This window comes from Triturus cristatus, chromosome 3_1 (assembly GCF_964204655.1).
Source record: "Triturus cristatus chromosome 3_1, aTriCri1.1, whole genome shotgun sequence".
NCBI classification, from domain to species: domain Eukaryota; kingdom Metazoa; phylum Chordata; class Amphibia; order Caudata; family Salamandridae; genus Triturus; species Triturus cristatus.
Genome location: NC_140583.1, coordinates 1,180,958,558 through 1,180,978,864, shown reverse-complemented (window position 1 = coordinate 1,180,978,864; position 20,307 = coordinate 1,180,958,558). Strand labels below are relative to the sequence as shown.

The window sequence follows — 20,307 nt, the reverse complement described above, 5'->3', positions numbered from 1 at the left end:
GGAGACCAGAGGCCTCTGATCTCCGCCTCTCCCATATGGCCACCCCATCCCAGGAGGGACGCATCCGTCACTACGACATGCTCTGGTTGGGGAAGGGAGAGGCTCCTGCCCTTGACCCACTCGCGGTCCGTGAGCCACCACTGCAACTGCTGTGCAGTGCCCTCCGAGATCAAGACATGGTCGGACAGGTTGCCGTGATGCTGGGCCCACTGAAACTTCAGGTCCCACTGCAGAGCCCGCATGCGCCGCCTGGCGTGATGCACTAGTAGGATGCAGGAAGCCATCAGCCCCAGAAGCCGCAACACTAGCCTGACCGAAACCCAGGATAGAGGCCGAAAGATGGGAATCAGGGCCTGTATATCCCGGACCCGCTGTTCCGGTGGATGGACCCGGAACTGCGCCGAATCGAGAACAGCTCCGATAAAGAGGAGCTTCTGAGAGGGACTCAGGTGTGACTTCGGCACGTTGATGGAAAACCCCAGCAAATGCAGGAGATCCGCCGTAGTCTGGAGGTGGGAGACGACTGCCTGGGGCGAGCCCGCCTTCAACAACAGGTCGTCGAGATAGGGGAAGACTGGAACCCCTGATCTGCGCAGATGAGCTGCGACCACCGCCATCACTTTCGTGAACACCCGAGGGGCACTGGTGAGGCCGAAGGGGAGCACGGTAAACTGAAAGTGCTCTTGGCCCACCGTGAACCGCAGGTAACGCCGGTGGGCCGGCAGGACGGGGATATGGAAATATGCGTCCTGCAAGTCCAACGCTACCATCCAGTCTCCAGGGTCTAGGGCAGCTAAAACCTGAGCCAACGTGAGCATCTTGAACCGTTCCTTTCGGAGGAAGGCATTGACGTTCCGGAGGTCCAAGATAGGGCGTAGGCCCCCTTTGCCCTTCTTGGGAACCAGAAAGTAGTGGGAATAACAACCACGACCTACTTCTGGACTCGGAACGCGCTCGACGGCCCCCTTGGCCAAGAGAGCCGAAACTTCCTCGCGGAGAAGATGCAAATGATCCCCCGAGATACGGTGGTGCTGCGGTGGCATGGCTGGAGGGGTCGTCTCGAAGGGGAGGGAGTAGCCCCTTCGGACGATTTGCAGCACCCACCTGTCCGATGTTATGGACCGCCAGTGGAGCAGGTGATGGCGAACTCTGCCGCCCACTGGCGTGGTATGGGCCTGAAAGCTCGGACTAGGAGGGCTTTGAGGCGGATGCTGCAGGGGTGGAAGTGGGCTGACCACGTCGGCCTCCATTTCCGCCACGGCGGAAGCCACGTCCGCGACCGCGCGCAGGTTGGTTCTGCGGCTGGTGGCTTTGCGGACGTGAGGAGGCGCCCCTTCCTTGGCCACGAAAGGGGCGAAAAGCGGAGGTGTGCGCCCGCGGAGCCGAGAGGCCCAAGGACTTGGCCGTAGCCCGGGAGTCCTTAAAGCGGTTCAGCGCACTGTCCGCCTTCTCCCCAAACAGGCGAGTGCCATCAAAGGGCATGTCCATGAGGGTGGTCTGGACATCCCCGGAAAATGACGTGGACCGCATCCAGGCGTGGCGGCGGAGCGCCACCGTGGTCGAAATCGCCCGACCCAGCGAGTCCGTGGTGTCAAGCCCACATCGTATGGCGTGCCGTGCTGCATCCCTCCCATCGGCCAAAGCCTGGGTAAGACGCGTCCGGACCTCCTCCGGACACAGGGGCAGCACGTCCTCCACCGTATCCCACAGGGAATGGGAATAACGGTCCAAGAGACAGGCGGTATTTAAGGACCGCAGGCCCAAACTAAGGGACGAAAACAGTTTCTTGCCAAACTGCTCGAGTCTCTTGGAATCCCGATCCGGCGGAGCGGTCGGGAAGGAGGATTGGGAAGTAGAGGCCTGGATAACCAGACTCTCGGGGGTGGGGTGTTGGGACAGGAAACTGGGGTCGCCCGGAGCAGGGCGGTGGCGCCTGGCAACGTTCCTATCCACAGGAGGAACTGTGGAGGGCTTGGACCAGGTACCCTGCAGAACGTCAGTGAGGGCCTCGTTGAACGGCAGCAGAGGCTCAGTGGAGCTTGCTGAGGTTTGAAGCACCTCAGTGAGGATGTTAGTCCTCACAGCCACGGCAGGCAACTCGAGCCCAAGAGCCTCGGCCGCCTTGCGCAGCACCACAGAAAATGCTGCACCCTCCTCCGAAGCCACGGTCGGAGGAGAAGTGAATCCAGTGTCTGGCGAGGTGTCCAGCCCACTGGCCTCCCCCAGTTCATCTGCCCAGTCCTGAGAAAGCTGTGACTGAACAGCCAGAGGGTCCTCGAACCCCTCCCAGTCGCCCCCTGCTTCCGATTCCTGATAAACAGGAGGAATGATCGGAACCGGACTGTAGAGATGGTAGGACTTAAGCGGCGTCGGATGCGGCGTCGGCGGACGCCGTGCCGGCGTCGGGTCCGGATGAGGGCTAAACTGGGGTGTCGGCGTCACAGGCGTCGGCGTCGGCGGCGCCGGTGGTTCAGGCGTCGGCGACGGTGGAGGAGTGACTAGGTCAACCGGCGTCGACTGGGGCCCAGGCAAGGGCCCCGCGGGGACCTGCGGCGTCGAGACCGGAGTCGTCGACGGCGCCGGGGCCGGAGCCGCCGGCACGCGAGGTCGCCCAGTCGAGTCCGCGGGGCCCGAAGGCGCGCCAGCGGGCGTCGACGGCGGGGCCAGGCTCCTCATGGCCGAGAGGAAGGCACTGATCTCCGCCGGCGCCGCGTCAGCCCCAGGGACCGGAAGGTATGGGGGCGGACGCAACACCTGCGGCTCCGCCGGAGCCGCGGGGGTGGAACCACCCTGACCCTCGGCCGAGTCGCGCGACCGGCGAGGGGAGTCCGAAGAGCGATGTCGCCTCTTGGACTTCTTTGAGCGTTTGGACTTACCCGACGACTTGGAGCCGGACGAGCGATGGCGTCGGCTAGGGCTCCGCGAGCGATCCTTGGACCTCCTCCTGGACCGGGATCGCGCACGACGCGGAGCCGAGTGGCGAAGCTCGAGAAGCTTGCGGGACCGCTCCCGCCTAGCCTTCGAAGTCAGGGCCTGACAGTCGTTGCACGACTCCGCGTCGTGGTCGGGGCCTAAGCAGTAGAGGCACCGGCGGTGGTGATCGGTCACCGACATCAGTCGATGACAATCCTCGCAAGCCTTGAACCCAGGCATCCTACCGGCACCAGATGTCGACAGACAAGGATCAAAAATGATCAAAAAAGATTTAGTCAAAAAAGACTAAAAGGGGTAGCTCTCCCGGATCTGCGCTTACTGGCGCGGAAAAAAGAAGAACTGACGTCAGCGCGCGAGGGCGGCGTCTAAGTACTCCGACGACGTCATCCCGGCGCACGACGCCGACGACGGACGCGGAGCCGCAGACGACGCCTAGCGACGCGCAAGGGGTATTGCTGACGAAAAATCTTCCGGATCCAGTCTGACGCCTGGGGATATTCTAAGGTGAGGAATCTAACTAACGTGTTTCTTTCAGATCTGTAAAGCAGCTCTGAGTAATTACCAGTGGCTGCGATTTCTTCAGGCATTCCATCCATTATTTTTCTGTATTCTTCAGTGTGACGCTGTAAGAGGGAGGACTATACTCAGACGAGGGTCCCGTGCACACTGTGGCACCTGATCCAAGCTATACCCCCACTAATGGGCTCTAATAAGGGGGATACCATTCTTTGGTTGCTTGTGTTCTTGTTCAGGGAGAACCTGGGCTGGACTGTTCCTATTGGAGCAGGGTCAAGACTGATTTGCATATAGCTGGGTCCAAACTGAAGTGCAATGGTGTCAAACATCCATCACTTTTTTCTGCCCAGAAGTGGGTCCCATCTACACAGTGCCACTGGAACCAAGCTATACCCGAATCATGACCATTAATAAGGTTGAAACTGGTTGGTTGCTGGTGTTCCAGTTCAGGAAGGACTTGGTCTGACAGTTCATGCTAAATTGTCCCTACTGGAGCAGGATCAAGAATGATTAGCCTATGGCTGGGTCCAAACTGAGGTGGACGGTGAGCAAAATAATGGTGAACTCGGATGTGGCCCCAGTAAATACCAGTGGCCGAGATTAATTCACACTTATTGATCACATTTTTGTATACTTTAAATCTCCATACACACTAATGTCAGCCGACCTGCAACCAGGGACTTCGAGAGCCTTTCTTGGGATCTGAGGTGCTACATACATGAATGGAAAGATATGGGGGGGCCATGGACGTCAGGCTCTTGCTATTGTTGGCTCTGCTGACTATCTGCAGACCAAACAGTGGGCCACAATAGTGTAGACTGCACATTACAGGCTCAGAGAGGAACCATACACTTGGACCGTCATGCTGAAAATGGTAAAGTGGGCAGCTGAAGTCAGTCAACACAGTCTGAACTAGCGAGTCTGCAACTGGAGGGAGAGCCTAGTGGCTACAACCTTGATTAATATCTTATTGGCGCAGTTAATGAGGGAGAGCAGGCAATATGAAGTGCATTTGGTTGGATCCTTGCCAGGTTTAGGGAGAATAGAAATGATTGCTTCGCTAATGGATGGGGAAGTGTGAGAAGTTGGCCTGGCATATGCTGGTCACTAGTTATAGTGGCCACCTTGCACCAGTCCAATTCGACTCTTATGGCAGATAGGTTTAAGACAACCTTTTAAAGAAAGCTATCCTAGTGGTAGCTGTGGAGAGCAGCCTTCAGGCTAAGTCTCAGAGGAATGTAAAGCAGCTTGTTTTACCTTATAATCTCTTGAATTACCAAATGAAAGGACACTACACAGGTATATATATAAAATATATATGTATTTATTTCTAGACACACTCTACTAATCTCTTTATGAGATTAGAAGTCAGGAACACATTCAAATATCAACGTTTCACAATAAATTAAGCACAAATATGGCTGGGGCCCTAGGGGCGTACCAGACCATATACCAAAAAAGAGGTTTAGGAAAGTCGACTTGCAAGGGGACCAGGCCTAGGGCCTGTAGAATCGCTGGGGCTTCACTAATGCAGCAAAAGCAGGTAAGTAAAAGACCCACGGGAGATGCGTGCAGTGTGAGAACATAGCCGCGGGTTCCCAATTGCTTTCAATGGAGCAAGTCGTGGTTGGATTTTTAAAGTTTAGAGGTACCTCGAGGAAGTCTACAAGCAAGCCACTTACAAGGTAAGTAATTCGAGGGCCAACACACACTAAGCCACCGGAGTGCACGAGTTACCTCACCCAGGGAAGCCGGGTGCATAGGTGTCATTTGGTGTCTGGTTGCGTCGCTGTTTTCTATGGAGACCAAAGAAGATTTGCTGCTTGCGAAGACTGAAGAAGTGTCCGGTGGAATCCAATGCTGGATTCAAGATGAAGATGATCTGAAAGCAGAAGGGACAGTGTTCACAGTCACTTCCCAGTGACCCGGGGCCAGGAAGATGGATGCCCACGGAAGTCAGGTGATTTCAGGTGATCAAGGGTGTTTTGACTCTTCACTCACGAGGACCAGGAGGCATCGACGATGACCAGCAGCTGGATTCGGAGTGTCCCACGACGTCTGCAGCTTAATGAGGTTTCGGCAACTGGATTGGAGCCAACAAGCCTTGGCAACAAAAAGTCTCATGGAAAGTGAATAAAGTCAGCGTTGCAGACCATCAAGGTCTGAGGGACTCACCCAGCGAGGGTGAGTGAGGGCAGGCCTGGAGCAACCAGGGGAGCCCTTTGGTTCGATCAGAAAGTCTTCAGGGGACCCACAAGCCAATGGGCAAGGGATCACGAAGACGCCTCGTGAGGAAATGCTTCACAGGAGCCCACGGTCACTCGGGACGGGGTAGGCCTCTGATTTTCGCTGCAAAACCTGCTGGAGGCTTGGGCCACAATTGGTCCAATGCACAAGTTCGTAGAACGTCGTGAAGGGGTTGCACTCGACAATAGTGTACGGTACCCGGGTATTACTGTTCCTCGTCACTCATGGGGTTCACTCGCCTCAGCTCTGCTAGGGACTCACAATGGCCGTCGAGAAGTCAGGAAATCCACTTCTGGGGCTGCAGGGACTTCGAACTCCAGCAGGAGCAGGAAAGTTTGCGACCATTGATTCAAGTTTTTGGTGCCTGCCAAGTAGGGAGTCACTCCTTGACTCCAATGGAGATACTTCGGTCTTCCAAAGGTAGTGGAACGTCGAAGGGCCAGGATTTTTCTTGAAGAGCGTCGTCCAGGGATATCTGATTTGCAATGGCAAGGTTTCCCTATCTTATACTGAAGATAGGGGAGGGACTAGCTCTATGATCACTCCTCTGGGAGGATCAGGGTAGGGGGTGGTTACACCCACTTCCCTTTGTCCAGTTTCGCGCCAGAGCAGGGACAGGTAGCCCCTGAACCGGTTTGAGCTGGCATATGCACAGACGAGCCTACTGCTCCCCCAGTGCAGGACTTCAAAGCACTCTAGGAGTGCACCCACCCAGCCCCAATACACTAAATCCTGTCTGGAAGGTGGTGACACCTCCCTGTGACAGGATGCCTTTTGTTGGGCCTCCTCCACTGCAAGTTTCAGTCAGCAGCAGGAGGGCAGCCCAGTGTCTGTGCTGGTGGCATCCATTTTGTGATGCCAGGGCTCTTTCAGATTTCTACCGTGTTACCACAGTAAGTAGGTCGTCCCCTCTAGAAGGGTGGGATCATACTCCCACACCAGTTACTGGTGTGGGGGTACGATTCCAAGTTGTTTGACACCAAACACAACATGTTTTGATGCAGTCATTCCAAATTCAGCATTTACCGTTGGGTTATAATGCACTTAAGAGTATATGGTTTAACCGCATCCACAAACAGCCACAGAGAATAGACTCTGCCAGCTGCAGAGGGTCCTGCTCATGCAGAGGCACCCCCTCACATTGTAAACCAAGCACCCTGCCCTCAGGATTGATAGGGCCTGCCTTAGGGGTGACTGATAGGTTTATATGTGTGTGTATGGTGAGATATAGGAACCTAAACCTCAGTGAGGAGTGCTAACACTACCTCACCCAGGCTGCAGTAGCAGGCCTGTGGTGTCAGATTTAGTCTGCTTCCCAGGGGTGGCATAATACATGCTTCAGCCCCTGGTAGGCCTGTGAATTACCTATGCCCTAGGAATGTACCATTGGCAGTAGGAGTAGAGCATTGCTCCAATCAACTTATCGACCCAGATCCTCTAACATCACTTAATGACATGGCTAACATTCAGGAATTAATGGGTAATCTATTCTCATGGAATATCGCTGGGTTGACCTCCAAACTGGAATCTGTGGAGTGGATGTGTTTTGTTAATAAATTTGACCTATGCATATTTCAGGAGACTTGGTCATGTGAACCCCGTTTCACGCAGGGATATCTGAATTATTCTGTCCCTGCGGTAAAAGGATTGAGGGGTAGACTCATGGGGGGCCTAACAATATGGGCTCGCCAATCTTTAAAATTGGCCATTAAAGTTGTTGACACCAAAAATCAGGACATCCAACTAATTAGATTGGATTCAGATAAATTGGGAAGTGTAAACATCTATAATGTTTATGTTCGGAGCAAGAGGAGAGGGAGGTCTGAGGTATTAGAAGCCCTGGTCAGTCTTATTGACACACAATCATCGAATAATAATATTGTCATTGCGGGTGATTTTAATAGCACATTTGAACCCCTGATAAGCGATGACTATTTATTTGGCGATGAGGAGGATCGACAATGGGGTGTCCCTAAACTAGAGCTTCCTCCCATTGTGCGCTGGACTGCTGATGTTATCGGCCTAAATGCCCTATGCTATGAAAAGGGACTAAGAGCCCTAAATGGCAGGACTAGTGGAGACAGGAATGGGGCAAGCACATTTGACAACGGCCGACATAACAGTAGAATTGATTATGTGTTATGTAGTTTAAAATTATGGCCATTGATATGTGATATGAAGGTTGTAGGGAGGCCTGAGAGCGATCACAACCCCTTGTGCTCAACTCATAAATGGTGGTCTCACACCAACTTGTCCATAGGTTCTCCTGTGTCCGTCCCTCCCCGGACTGTTCCCACTAATGACATGCGGAGATTAAGATGGGAAAAGGTAGCAATCAACCATCAGGCTATTGCTGATATCAATAGTCATGTTGATACAGCTATACTAGCCATAGAGTATTGTAATACACTTAGCACTGGCTCTGACAAGGGAGAAGGAATTCATAATTCCCTTTTTGGCACAATCAAGGAATATTTCCTTAAACCTGTGAAAAATAAAGGTGACAGAGCCCTAAAGCCTGCTAAATGGTATAACGAAGAATGTAGGGAATTACGATTTGCTCTGGGTAACGCCATTAAGGGGGGGCAAATAGCTTCAATCCAAGTTGCTAGGAAGAACTATAAAAATAGTATTCTCAAGGCTAAAAAAGCTTGGGACGAACATCATTGGACCGAGCTAAAGGCAGCTAGTGATAGAAGGGACTCTCGGCTGTTCTGGCACATAGTTAGATGGGGAAAATCAGGTGGCCCTGAGTCCCCTCGTAACAATGTCCCAGAAGCAGAATGGATAAAAAAAAATTAAAAATCAATATGCCGCTTTTAATAACGCAAACCCGCCCGAGGCAATTAGTGTAGATCTCCCAAAAGTAAACCTCTTTTGTCCTGGTGAAATTATGATGGCCCTTAATACGGTTGCTTGTGGACGTGCCCCCGGCCTTGATGGAGTGCCAGCGGATCTATTTGTAAATGATAAGGAGCGCTGGTGTCTGTATATCCATCACCTTATTAATGCTATTGCTCTGGGTGCAACAGTTCCAAAATCCTGGCAGGGTGCAGTAATCATCCCTGTCTTTAAGAAGGGCGATCGATCCCTGCCGGGCAATTATAGGCCTATAAGCCTCATAGATACCATTCAAAAGGTTGTGGGTCGTGTGATCGTCAATAGGCTCCTGGATTGGGCGGAAGAGACCAATGCCCTTTCAACATTCCAGGCTGGCTTTCGACGATCCACAAGTACGGTGGACCAGGTCTTTCGTTTTACCTTGATACAATGGAGGACGGTTGAGCTCGGTAAAGGAAGCTTGTATGCGGCCTTTGTCGATCTACGGGCCGCTTTTGATCTTGTCCCCCGATCAAAGCTATGGACGGTCCTTCAGAAGCAGGGCCTTCCTAGCGATTTACTATCCATGATAATGAGGCTTCACGAATCTAATTACGCCAGAATCCAGTGGGGTGGTTTAGGTTCGGTAACCTCGGACTTCCCTGTTGAGAGGGGTGTCAGGCAGGGTTGTTCGATGGCTCCAGTTCTTTTTACACTTTACATTAACGATGTTGTAGCACGCATGACTTCTGCACAAGTGGATGCTCCCTCTTTAGCTGGGATTAAAACCCCTATTGTAATGTTTGCTGATGACACGCTCATCCTATCTAAAACCCCTAGTGGATTGCAGTGTGCTCTGTCTATCTTTGATAAATTTTGTGGCGAGTATGGCCTAGAGGTAAACATCGCCAAAACTAAGCTTATGACTTTTAACCCTCATCGTAGTTTTAAGTCAAAAATTATTTTAAATGATCGACCGCTGGAGGTAGTGAACAACTTTACTTATTTGGGAATGCACATATCTAATGCGAAGAGCTGGCGGCATCATATTGAAATCGCAACAATCAAACACAGGCAACTGGCCGGAGCAATTAGCTCAGAGCATAGAAAATCCCTGACTAAACCTGTAAAACCTGCTCTACAGGTTTATGAAGCAAAAGCTCTGGGATCTGTACTTTATGGCGCAAAGCTGTGGGGTTTCGATAAGATGGCTGCTCTTCAATCTTCAGAGAATACATTTTTTAGGGCCATAATAGGCGTCCCCAAAAGCACTCCATTGTTGCCCCTTAAGTATGATTTGGGCAGAAGAGCCATCTTAGATTTGGCACAACTTCGTCCAATTCTGTATTGGCGCAGGTTATGGACAACCCCTGCGCTTTCTCACTATGCCGGAGGTTTTCTAGACATCATAAGAACCGATGTTCATCACAAAATTGGATGGTTAAAATTGCTTAGGACGTCCCTGTTTGAGCTCGGTTTGAGTTCACTCTGGGACGATCCGGTAAGTTCTACCTTTCCATCTAAAAGTACACTTAAGATTATTTACTGGGAGATGGTCGCCCGCCGGCATTGGAGTAGCTCCAGTGCTGGCACTATGACCAGAGAGTTCCTAGAGGCCAAGATGTACCCCTATCTTGAACCTTATTGGGACATTATAACAAAGCCCAGAGACAGGAAGCTCCTTTTTCAACTGAGAGCAGGTGCACTTCCCCTTAAATTTCTGACATCTAAGTGGGAAGTTGGATCCTGCGATGGCTGTCCTGTTTGTGGTACTAACAAAGAAACCATCGGACATTTTTTATTTGCTTGCAAACTCTATGCGGCACCAAGGCGTATATGGCTGTCTCCGATGTGCAAAAATCTAGGAACAACTAGTAGTACTGTAGCTCTGCGCATTATATGCACCAGTACATTGACCTGGATTTCGGTAGCCACTGCAAAATATTTAGGATGGGCGTGGATGATCAGACAGAGTGCTAGTCGTTTGACTATTCTCTCCCTTGTTATTTTTCTGTATCTTATTACCCGTACTTTGTTTTTAAATTTATTGCTAATTAATTCTTTCCTTGTTTTTAACAAACAACATCCACTGTCAATAGTGCGGAATGTTTTACCCAGGGTTTTAAATAAGTCAGAAATTTGTTGAAGTTAACAAATAACATCCATTGTTAATAGGCCATAATGTTTTACTTACGGCCGTTATTAAGTCAGAATTTGCTTATGTATGCTTGTGTCGATTCCCTGTTTGAATTTAATTCTCTTTTTAACTTATTGTATGAAATGTATTACTGTAATTGTATTCTGCTTTTATGAATGATATTCGAATAAAGCATACTTTTGAACTTTGAACCTATGCCCTAGGTACCTAAGGTACCATATACTTGGGGTTCATAAGGTACCACAGTATCCAATCACTAGTGCATCTAATATGCACACCAAGTCGTTTAGAGAGAACAGAGACTGGGACCCTGATTAGTAGGGACCCAGCCAGACTATAGCCAGAAACCAGTGTTAACATAAGAAAAAAGTGGGGGCAACATAAGTGCAGATCCTACTCTCCTACAGGGAGCTCCCAATCTAGGAGTGCTTCTGAATAAGCTGCCATGAGCTGTCGGGCTAATGTATGTTTATATGCCTTATAGTAATCTGTGGTGATCCCAACAGAGTCTGGTACTTTCCCTCCCACCAAGGAATTGATGGGCTCAATCACTTCGTCGTCTTCTACGGAGTGGCAGAGTGTAGGAAGCTGGCTCTGTATATAATATATCAAAGTGAGGTATAGTGTGCACAGAGTCCAGTGGAACCCAAAAGGTAGGCAAAGGTAAAGTATATAGCACCTCACTCTCCATTTGTGGTAGTGTGGTCGAGCAGTAAGGCTTTATCAAAGGACAGTGTGAAGCAGTTGTTGTACACACTCAGTCAGCAAATGAATTCACACACTCAAAGACTAAACTTCATACCAATTGTTTTTGTATAAAAATATTTTAGTTATTTTAAAATCTAGAACCAAGCAAGCTTGGCACAGGTACGCAATAAATACTTTACAGTAGTAATGCAGTTTGTAAATAGTTTGAAATGCAACTGCAAATGTACATTGATTTGATTACAGTACTGTTACTCATAAAGCAATGCTTTCCAGAATACAGTACATATACTTAGTATAGGATTTTTAGTAGAATTTCATGTAAATTACTTTTCAGATTACTTTTCTTACACAGTGCAGTATACCTGGATACTGCACTAGAACATTTCCTGTAAACAGGTAAGTAAAAGCGTTTTTGTTATTTAGTACAATTTTAAAGAATTTCTTTACATTTTCCAACTCCTCACTTTAGGGCGGCCAGGTGCAGAGTGCTGAGGCCAAATGTTATTCAATGGGGGATAGGGGGCCTCCGGTTGGTGGCAGCTGACGAGCAGGCCACTGGATTGTGGAAGTAAAGTTCCTGGACTTAAGCTCAGGACAAATGCGGGTTTAAGCCAGCACAAAAGATGCACCCTCAGCGACACTGGGGCAGCCCGGTGCAGAGTGCTGTTTTGGTGTCGGGTGCCCTGTAGCTTTCAGTGGGGAGTCTCTGGTTTGCAAAAGCACTGCAGGCTTGGGGACAAAGGTCTTCTGAGTGCGACCACCACTTGGAGAGGCAAGTTGGGATGTTGGGGGTTGGTTAGGCACCGTCGGTTGGGCCACCCAAGGACGAGGGGCATAAGGTGCAGGGGTGCCTTTTAGGGTCGGATCTTCTTACCAGCTCCTGGTCGCGGTTGGGGGGAGCTTCCGGTTTGAGGCTACAGGTGCCAGCTTGATACAGGTCAGGGGTCGCTGGTGAGACCTCTTCGTGTTGGGCCACTCAAACTCAGGCCGTGGGCGTCGGGTGTAGAATGGTGCAAACCCGCAGATCCTTGCGGAGCTGGAGCGTGTTGTTTGAACAAATCCGGTGTCACATGAGATAGTCTTTGGAATTCAAGGCAGGCAGGTCCTCCGGGTTTCTTGATGTTGCTGGCTGCAGGACACACTGGGAGTTTGCTGGAGCAGGTTCGAGGTGGTGACAGGCCAGTAGGGCTGGGGCTAAGTCAGTGGGCGTCTTCCTCTTGTTAGCTTCGGCACGGTTGTTCGGTCCTTTTCATCTTCTGGTTTCTTGACTGAGGAAGCAAGGTTCAGGAGTGCCCCTAAATACTAGATTTAGGGGCGTTACAAGTAAGTAAAAGGTTGGGACCAATGGGTCCCTTCCCTGGGGTGGGTACACACACTATTATGCCACCCTCCAGTGGGAGGGGGCATAAACTTTTCCATGGGTGGCTGAGTCCCCCCCATCTGCAAGATGGCAGAGACTGAGAGTTGTGCTTCACCTCGGCAGAGGTGGGCATACCTCTTTCCCTCACTTGTTTTTCCCGCCGGTTCTCCCGCCCAAAGTGGGGGGTAGAACCAGTGGGGACCAGTTGCTGAAAGCAGCAAAAGGTCTGGGGAGGCTCACAAAGGCGGCATGCTTTTGAAGCTTCCCCTTCGTGAACCCTGCCTATCCTGGGGGAAGAGGCTATGCACCTCGTCCCAGGATGTGCATTGCTTCAGGTCCCCAAGAGCAGCTGGCTCTCGACCCAGGGGTCCAGAAACATGTCTGCTGGCGGCAGCCTAAGCAGCGACTCGGAACACTAGAAGTTGGGCGAGTTTCAGGGGGCATCTCTAAGATGGCCTCTGTCGTGCGTTTCACATTAAATCCCACACTGGCATCAGTGTGGATTTAGTGTGTTGAGAAGTTTGATACCAAACTTCCCAGTTTTCAGTGTAGCCATTATGTGCTGTGGAATTCGTAATGACAAACCCCCAGCACCATATACTCTTAATGGCAGCACTGCACTTACAATGTCCAAGAATAGACATGGGCACTGTAGGGGTACAGGGCTCATGCACCTGTACCCTCACCACTGGCACAGTGCACCTAGCTGGAGGGGTGGCTGATCTAGGCCAAGGCAGTGGTTTGTGGGCATGGCACAGAGGGATGTGTGGCATGTCAACCCTTCACTTTGTTCTGCACCAAGACACGCAGCCTGCAAAGGCAGTGTGTGCGTGAAAAGGTGCAGGGCCTCTAAGGGTGGCACAATACGTGCTGCAGCCCTTAGGAGCCTTCCCTGGTCACAGTGCCCTGGGTACCTGTGGTACCATTTACCAGAGGCCTACCTGTGGCCAGGGATGCCAATTGGGTTTAGGCTTAACTGCAGTTTTAGGGAAGGAACATGAGCCCTGGGTACCTGATTAGCAAGAGCCCAGGGCGCACTCAAACAACATCAGCAATTCAGCAAAAAGTGTGGGCATACCATGCAGAAAGGGGGCACTTTCTCACAGGGTGACCAAGCAAAAATGGACAGTTCCAACACCTGGTGTATACAGAGCCCTAACTGTGAACATGGCTGACCTGACTGATGCAGACCCATCAGAGATTGATGGGAGAAGGACCTAGGCCCCCCGGAGGATGAGGACTGGGTAGAGGCAAAATGTCAGGCAGAGAACTAATAATTACATCAAGGCTCCACCTAAGCCATTTATTCCACTGGGTTTATTTTAGACCAGTACAGCTTCATAAAATGGGAAGACGCCCGCATCCTATGCATACTCTATGTGTGATTGGGGCAGGGGTAGGGGGGTGAATGGGGATACTGACTACATATGGTCTGGGAACCTTCAGTGATTCATACTTACTGGCTCAAAATTCATAGGGATCGTGCCACAGTGACTGATGGGAGACTTTTGGCAGAATCAAGGATGGCATTGCTGGGGATAATGGAGCTTTTGGATAGCAGTTTGACCCGAAAGAAACTGGTCGCTGTATAGTGGTCAATAAGGGAAAATTGGCCCTTATATGGAGAGCCTGGACTACCTCTGCAGTTGCCGATTGGACCAGAGAAAGGAACTTCTGTGCCACTGAGGAAGAAAGAGTAAACATGGGGAGGGGCCGCCCTGAGAAATACATAAAAAATATGGCGTATGCGGTAATACAATCTATAGACTTCTTTATAATGTCTCCTGATGAACTAGCACACAGCATCAGTTGATAACTGTGTGGTATGTGGGGGGGGGATCTTATATATGGATCTCAAACAGGGGAGCAGTCTTGGTTTATTATGTTCACTGGGATATTTTGTTTAAGTTTCTTATCAACGAAATACAAAAAAAAATATTTTTTTCAAAAAGAAGTCACATTACTGTGATGCAACATGTTGACTCAATTCCTAAAACAGGATGATTGCATACCATTCTCTTTCAAATAATCCCAGTGTCTGCAATTCCAGCAAATGTAGAATTATTGCAATGCTAAACTTGAGTGATGACTCAATCATATGGTTTTTCGCTCTAAAGACATAACGCTAGAAAGGTTAGGGCACACCAGATTATGTGTTACCTTTTAAGTATGTAGTCTGTAAGCAAGTTCTGCCTTCCTCCAGGGCAATGCTACTCACCATCTTTTTTAGAAGTTTTGCTTTTCTTATTACTCTCCTTTTCTTTACTCTTTTCTCCAGGTTTCTCAACCATGGACTTCACAGTTTTCTGGGACTTCTGGGACTGTTCAAAGGTTTTCATGGCAGAAGGAGTTCGGGCTTGTGCTCTTCCGCTAGCCTCTGCTTCCCTGGAGAGAAGGACAAAAGCTAACATTATCTAGCTACCCAACGTATAAAAGGGTGAGAAAATCAATAAATTTGAATTATGTTATTTCGGAGGGGCGGCACAGGAAAGGTAGATGGGGACAGAGGATGAGGGATAGAGAGTGCATATAGAAAGTAAACAAGGCAGCGTTACTTATGTGAAAAACTATGTGCTCTATGAAGAGTACTTTAATTAAATTGATGAACACTAAACTAAGCAAAGCTTCCTACTTTATGGGTCCCCAACAGTTGACCGGAAAAAAGTCAATAGAAGCAACAACACAAAAATGGATAAAGCCAACATGTCTGACTTTAATGTGCCAACATATTAAAAACACCGGCTTTTACAATGGTATTTACATGTACAAATGCTATTCATTACATTAAAGGCTGCCTCGAGCCAAATGTTGGGAAAAAAACAGCAATTCGGACAGATTTCTGTACAGAATACATGTTGAAGATAAAGAAGTGATTAGGACAATCTGTGAAGACTGGGTGTTCTTTTCAGATGTAAACCAGTCCCTTGTGCATTCCAACAGGAGCAATTCCTGGAAGGTGGTATGATACATTTAACAGCCAATAGCACGATGTGAAAGTGTAACACTCCTCTGGGTGGTGCCAAAGCTCACTTTATTATGCATATTGTAGAAACAGTTCTGTTTATTAGGTCTCCCCTAGAGCTCAGCGCGAATGCGCTGCTCTAGGAGAGGGACTCTTGGAATTACTCCAGACATTCAGAAAGCTTTCAGAAAGGTTGTGCATGTGGTTGTCCCATCAATTGGCCTTTGCGTGTGGCTTTCAAAAAATGAAAGCACGCAATTGGCCAAAGGCAGGTGCATGTCCCACCTCTTCTTAAAATGTTCACTCCCATGGCCTAGGGGTCTCGGGAGCGAGCAGGCTGGCAGATGCATTCCTCCTTGGTCACATGCTTTCGCTTCACTTTTGACTGTTATCTGCTAAAGGAATTTATTGCCTGTCAGAGTGCACAACGCGCCTCCGTGCTTTTATTTGAAATGCTTATTTCATTTATGTTTATTTTCCGTAGGTTGTTTTTGTTCCATTGTGCTGCAGTGCGCCTTTTATCAGAACTATGGCGCAGTGCTTCATGTTCAGATACCGATCTCAACCTGGGTTTCGTTACATTTCTGTGCTCGGACCTTCCCTTATATTTACTTTTTTATTTATACATTTTTTTTATACAAGAAAACATTCGCAACAGCTGCCACAGGGTTAGCATAGGTTGAATCAATTGCCGCTTATACATCGGTGTTTATACAGCTAGCCCCATGTGGCATTATTTATTGGAAGAGAGACAGAAAAGGACAGAAAAGCAAGGGGTGAAAAAAGAGGTAGGGAACAGGCAATGAGAGAGATACATTCCCTATTAATTACATCTGACAGTATGTGAAGATGTTTGAGCTCGCATGCAGGCCCGACAGGGCTATATTTGGATGCGACCATTTGGGACCAGTTAGATAGAGTTGTCTAGGTGGTACGATCATAGGGGGTACCAGAGTGTGGTTCGCCAGCCTAGCATTTTCATGGAGGCTCATAAGAGTCTAGGTAAGTGTCCAGAGTTCTACACATCCCTCTAGAGGCCGGTTTCCAGAGTGAGTTCTGTAGTGCAATGTTGTCCGCTCCTCTAAGATGCGTGATCCAGTTGATCCAGCCTTTGTAAGTTGTCTTACTTGTGTCCTTCCAGTTAATGTTTATTTTCCAAAGGTTATTTTTGTTCTCTTGTTGAGCAATGGTGTGAAGTTGATATTAGATGGGTCTTGGGTGGCGCTGAAGTTCTTTGACACCTCTGCTCTTCGGGTAGCTCACAGCTGCACTCGGTCCCCTGTATACAGAGATAAAAGATGGGAGGGGGCTGGGAGGAAGACTCAGATTGCTGAAAGGTGGTGCTTTTACAGAGAGTTGTTGGGACATCTGATAAACATTCATCTATTTTGAAAGGCCTTCATTTGGCAAGCGCACTAGCTCCCAAGTGTTCATAGGCGCTCAGAGTGGCATGGATGAACCTGAAACTTATCCCAATACGAGTAAGGATTTCGATTTTTTTTTTTAACATAATGCTCAGTGAGTTTTGCGTTTCATCAGTATAATAATAATAGTAAATAAGTGAATCCAATAGTTTTGCTATCTGGACTGAGAATGCCTGGCCCGAGTGCATGTTGGGAAAGAAATCGTGGAGTTTGAAGGATATGTTGGCAGACCACAGTATGATACAGCTATAGTATCGAATATGAAAATGTCAATATAACCGAAGTATGGAGGATATGTAATTAATAGTGCTGAGTATGCAAAATCTGTGTGATTTGCTGGTTTGTAATTATGTGAAATGTTGACGACATTACACTTAATTAAGCGCCTCCCTGGCAGGAGACAGCAGAAGTGATCTTTTAATTAAAGAGTGACAAACGGCTGAGTGACACTGCGCAGCTGCCGAGTAAACTAGCCAGCTGCACTCTAATTGACCCTTTGGGGAAGTGAGCCCGAGCCCTGTGCAGGCCAAGGCACGGGAAAAGATCTGGAAGTTGCAGAAAGAGCTCAGTGGGTTAATGCCTGCACAGCAGAAACCTCTACATAGCATGCCAGCCACAGGATCACTTCTCAGGTAGGCCTCTCTGCCTCTCATCTTTCTGAGGTCAGCAAACTGAGCCCCGTTACATGGGGTGACAGTAACACCTGCTATTTACAGTGCTTAGAAGCGGCAGGAGAGCGATTTGGAGCACTATATAAAAAGTTCTTATTTTCTGGGGTGAATCCCTCGAGTAATATAAAGTTGGACAAGTACAACTGGTAACTGAGGACAAGTGCCTCTTCTACTGACCCTGGAGTCTGGAAACCCCGGTTCGCTAATGCGGCTGCTCCTCAAACCGCACAACCTGTCTGTCACAAAAAACTTGGCGGATGGGTTAACAATAGTCTCATAAACAACTGTGCATGCGGGTGTAAAGCCAACGAGCCTCAAGGCGCTAGTCAGATGGTAATTAGCGGGATACCCATTTCAATGACAACCATTTCCAGACAGCGACGTTTGCACGCTGCATGTGTGTGGCCACTGTGGCTCCTGACACATAGGTCGGCACTCTGTGCACGTGCCCCACCTCAACCAGCATTTACAAGATGGCATCTGGTGAAACCAAATCTCTCCAGGACCCTACTCCAGTGATTCTGAAGGTAAGTGCTGGCCACGCCTAATGAGTAAGTAATGAGAATATTAGACTTAACATTGACCATTGGTAACTAAGCCCAGGCGAAATTTAAAGTACAGCAACGAAATTTCGCTGTATACCCGCGACAGGAAAAACCATTAATTACGTCAGAGCGCCATGTCACATAATTACGCTGCAGTTCAAAGCCAAATTATAGCAAGGGAGCGTAAAAACAGGTTGGCAAATCTGTTTCATTTGTTTTTTCACAAGTTACGCATGGATCTGAGTTTGTCTGCGCTAGAATAATATTACACACCAGAATAGTTTTATAAACAGCTGTTTCATATGTTTATTGCATTACTTTCTCAATTTTTCAGAAATATCTGATCGCAATATTCACCAATAAGCTAATGCAAAAGATGCAAAACGGGGTGCAGATAAGCCTGACAATGCTTCAATCCCTGGCAGCACGGCACCCAGGATAATGTGATGCATAGCTAAACACTTAGAAGGTCCCAAAGGCGAGGCCTGTTGGCTATGCCAATGCTTGTTATGCTCTGGCTTGACGGGGACATCTCTAGAGAGGGGCGTAGGCTCCGGTCACATGTTGACAGGAGTACATGTTTTGAATGCACAGAAGTGGTCTGCTTCCACAAAAAAGTGTTTGCCCTTCACACAGCTGTGATAATTATATTTATTTATCCAGCTGCCTGAGCTTGAACGTTCAGGGGCGCACACATGACATTGTCATGCTATTTAACGGTCTTGGATAGCTAGATCATTTATGGTGTTTTTCTCTGGCAGCAGCACAGACAGGAGGAGGAGGAGAGCAGTCATCAATCTACATGGGTGTTTAGGTCTGGGTTGACAGTGCAACTGTCACCTGACCTTTTAACATACACCAGATTCTACAGTTCCTACAATTCCTTGCTTCCACACAAATGCATATGCTCTCCTAGACTATTTACTTGTAATCTTCACATTACCATATAACATTCCTTTAAAGCCAGACCAATCAGCATTGTGAATGCTTGTATTATTATTGAAATCACATTATCCTGCCTACATCAATCAATTAGGATTTATAAAGCATGGCTAATCACCAGATAGGGTATCCAGGTGCTACATCCAGAGGCTGGCAGCGCACAAAGAGTGAAATTTACAATAACAACTACACAAATTAAATGGGATACTCCCTGCCTCTTCCCAAGCACATACATTATCTAACGTTACAAATTAAGGATATTCCCATGAAGGTGTATCAACACTCGATTTCAACATGCAGGTTTGGCAAACACATCACTTATCACCCACTCACAAGTATTGCATCTATTTGAGTCGACATGAGTAATACTCCAAGATATTTGGAACAAGTTAACTCCTTAAACTCTTTCAAGAATAAAGATAAGCAGGAGGCCATCGCATTTCAAATTACTTCCCTTTATTATTTACTGACACAGACCATAGTGATTTTCTCCATTCTTAAAAGGTCCCTGACTTTATGAAGCCAGGATCTGAGATTCGGTATCGCTGCTCCAAAACTGCAAGTATGCGCCCAGGAGGATCGTCACTATATTTTCCCCAAGGGATCTGAGTAGTTGTGAAAGTATCTGCAACACCTAGTTTAGGACGATATATGCTGATAGCCTTGCATAGTTTAGAGTCATACATGGAGTTAGTTTTCGTCTAAAACTTCCCACCCAGTATTTTGTACTTTTGGGACAATGCCATAATATGGAAGTAGTGTACCTGTTCCACTCACATCTCCTCCAAAATCCTTTGGACAAATTCGGTCCATAGATGTAGGCTCTCTGGGTGTAATACCAATATGAGGCAAGCTTTGAGTTTCTCTTTAATGGCTGCCCATGGGGTGCAGATTTCTGCCCAGGAAAAAACAGATGCCAATTTCTTGGTTTTTAGTGTGCATCATAATTCAACTTCCAATCGATTTTGCTCAGCGTTTTTATCCAAAATGTATCTCCTCCTTAGGAACTTGTGTATTCTG

At 48.4% G+C, this 20,307-nt stretch overlaps 1 protein-coding gene across 2 annotated transcripts in view; it reads right to left on the bottom strand.

Annotated features, from left to right (window-relative positions):
- The window catches only part of SRPRA (SRP receptor subunit alpha), a 1,746,362-nt gene that overhangs the window by 1,508,023 nt on the left and 218,032 nt on the right, over positions 1-20,307 (bottom strand). For both annotated transcript variants that reach the window (XM_085646110.1, XM_085646111.1), the window contains exon 4: positions 14,962-15,128. In XM_085646110.1, the coding sequence (XP_085502236.1) occupies positions 14,962-15,128 (167 nt within the window). The remainder of the gene's footprint in view (positions 1-14,961; positions 15,129-20,307) is intronic.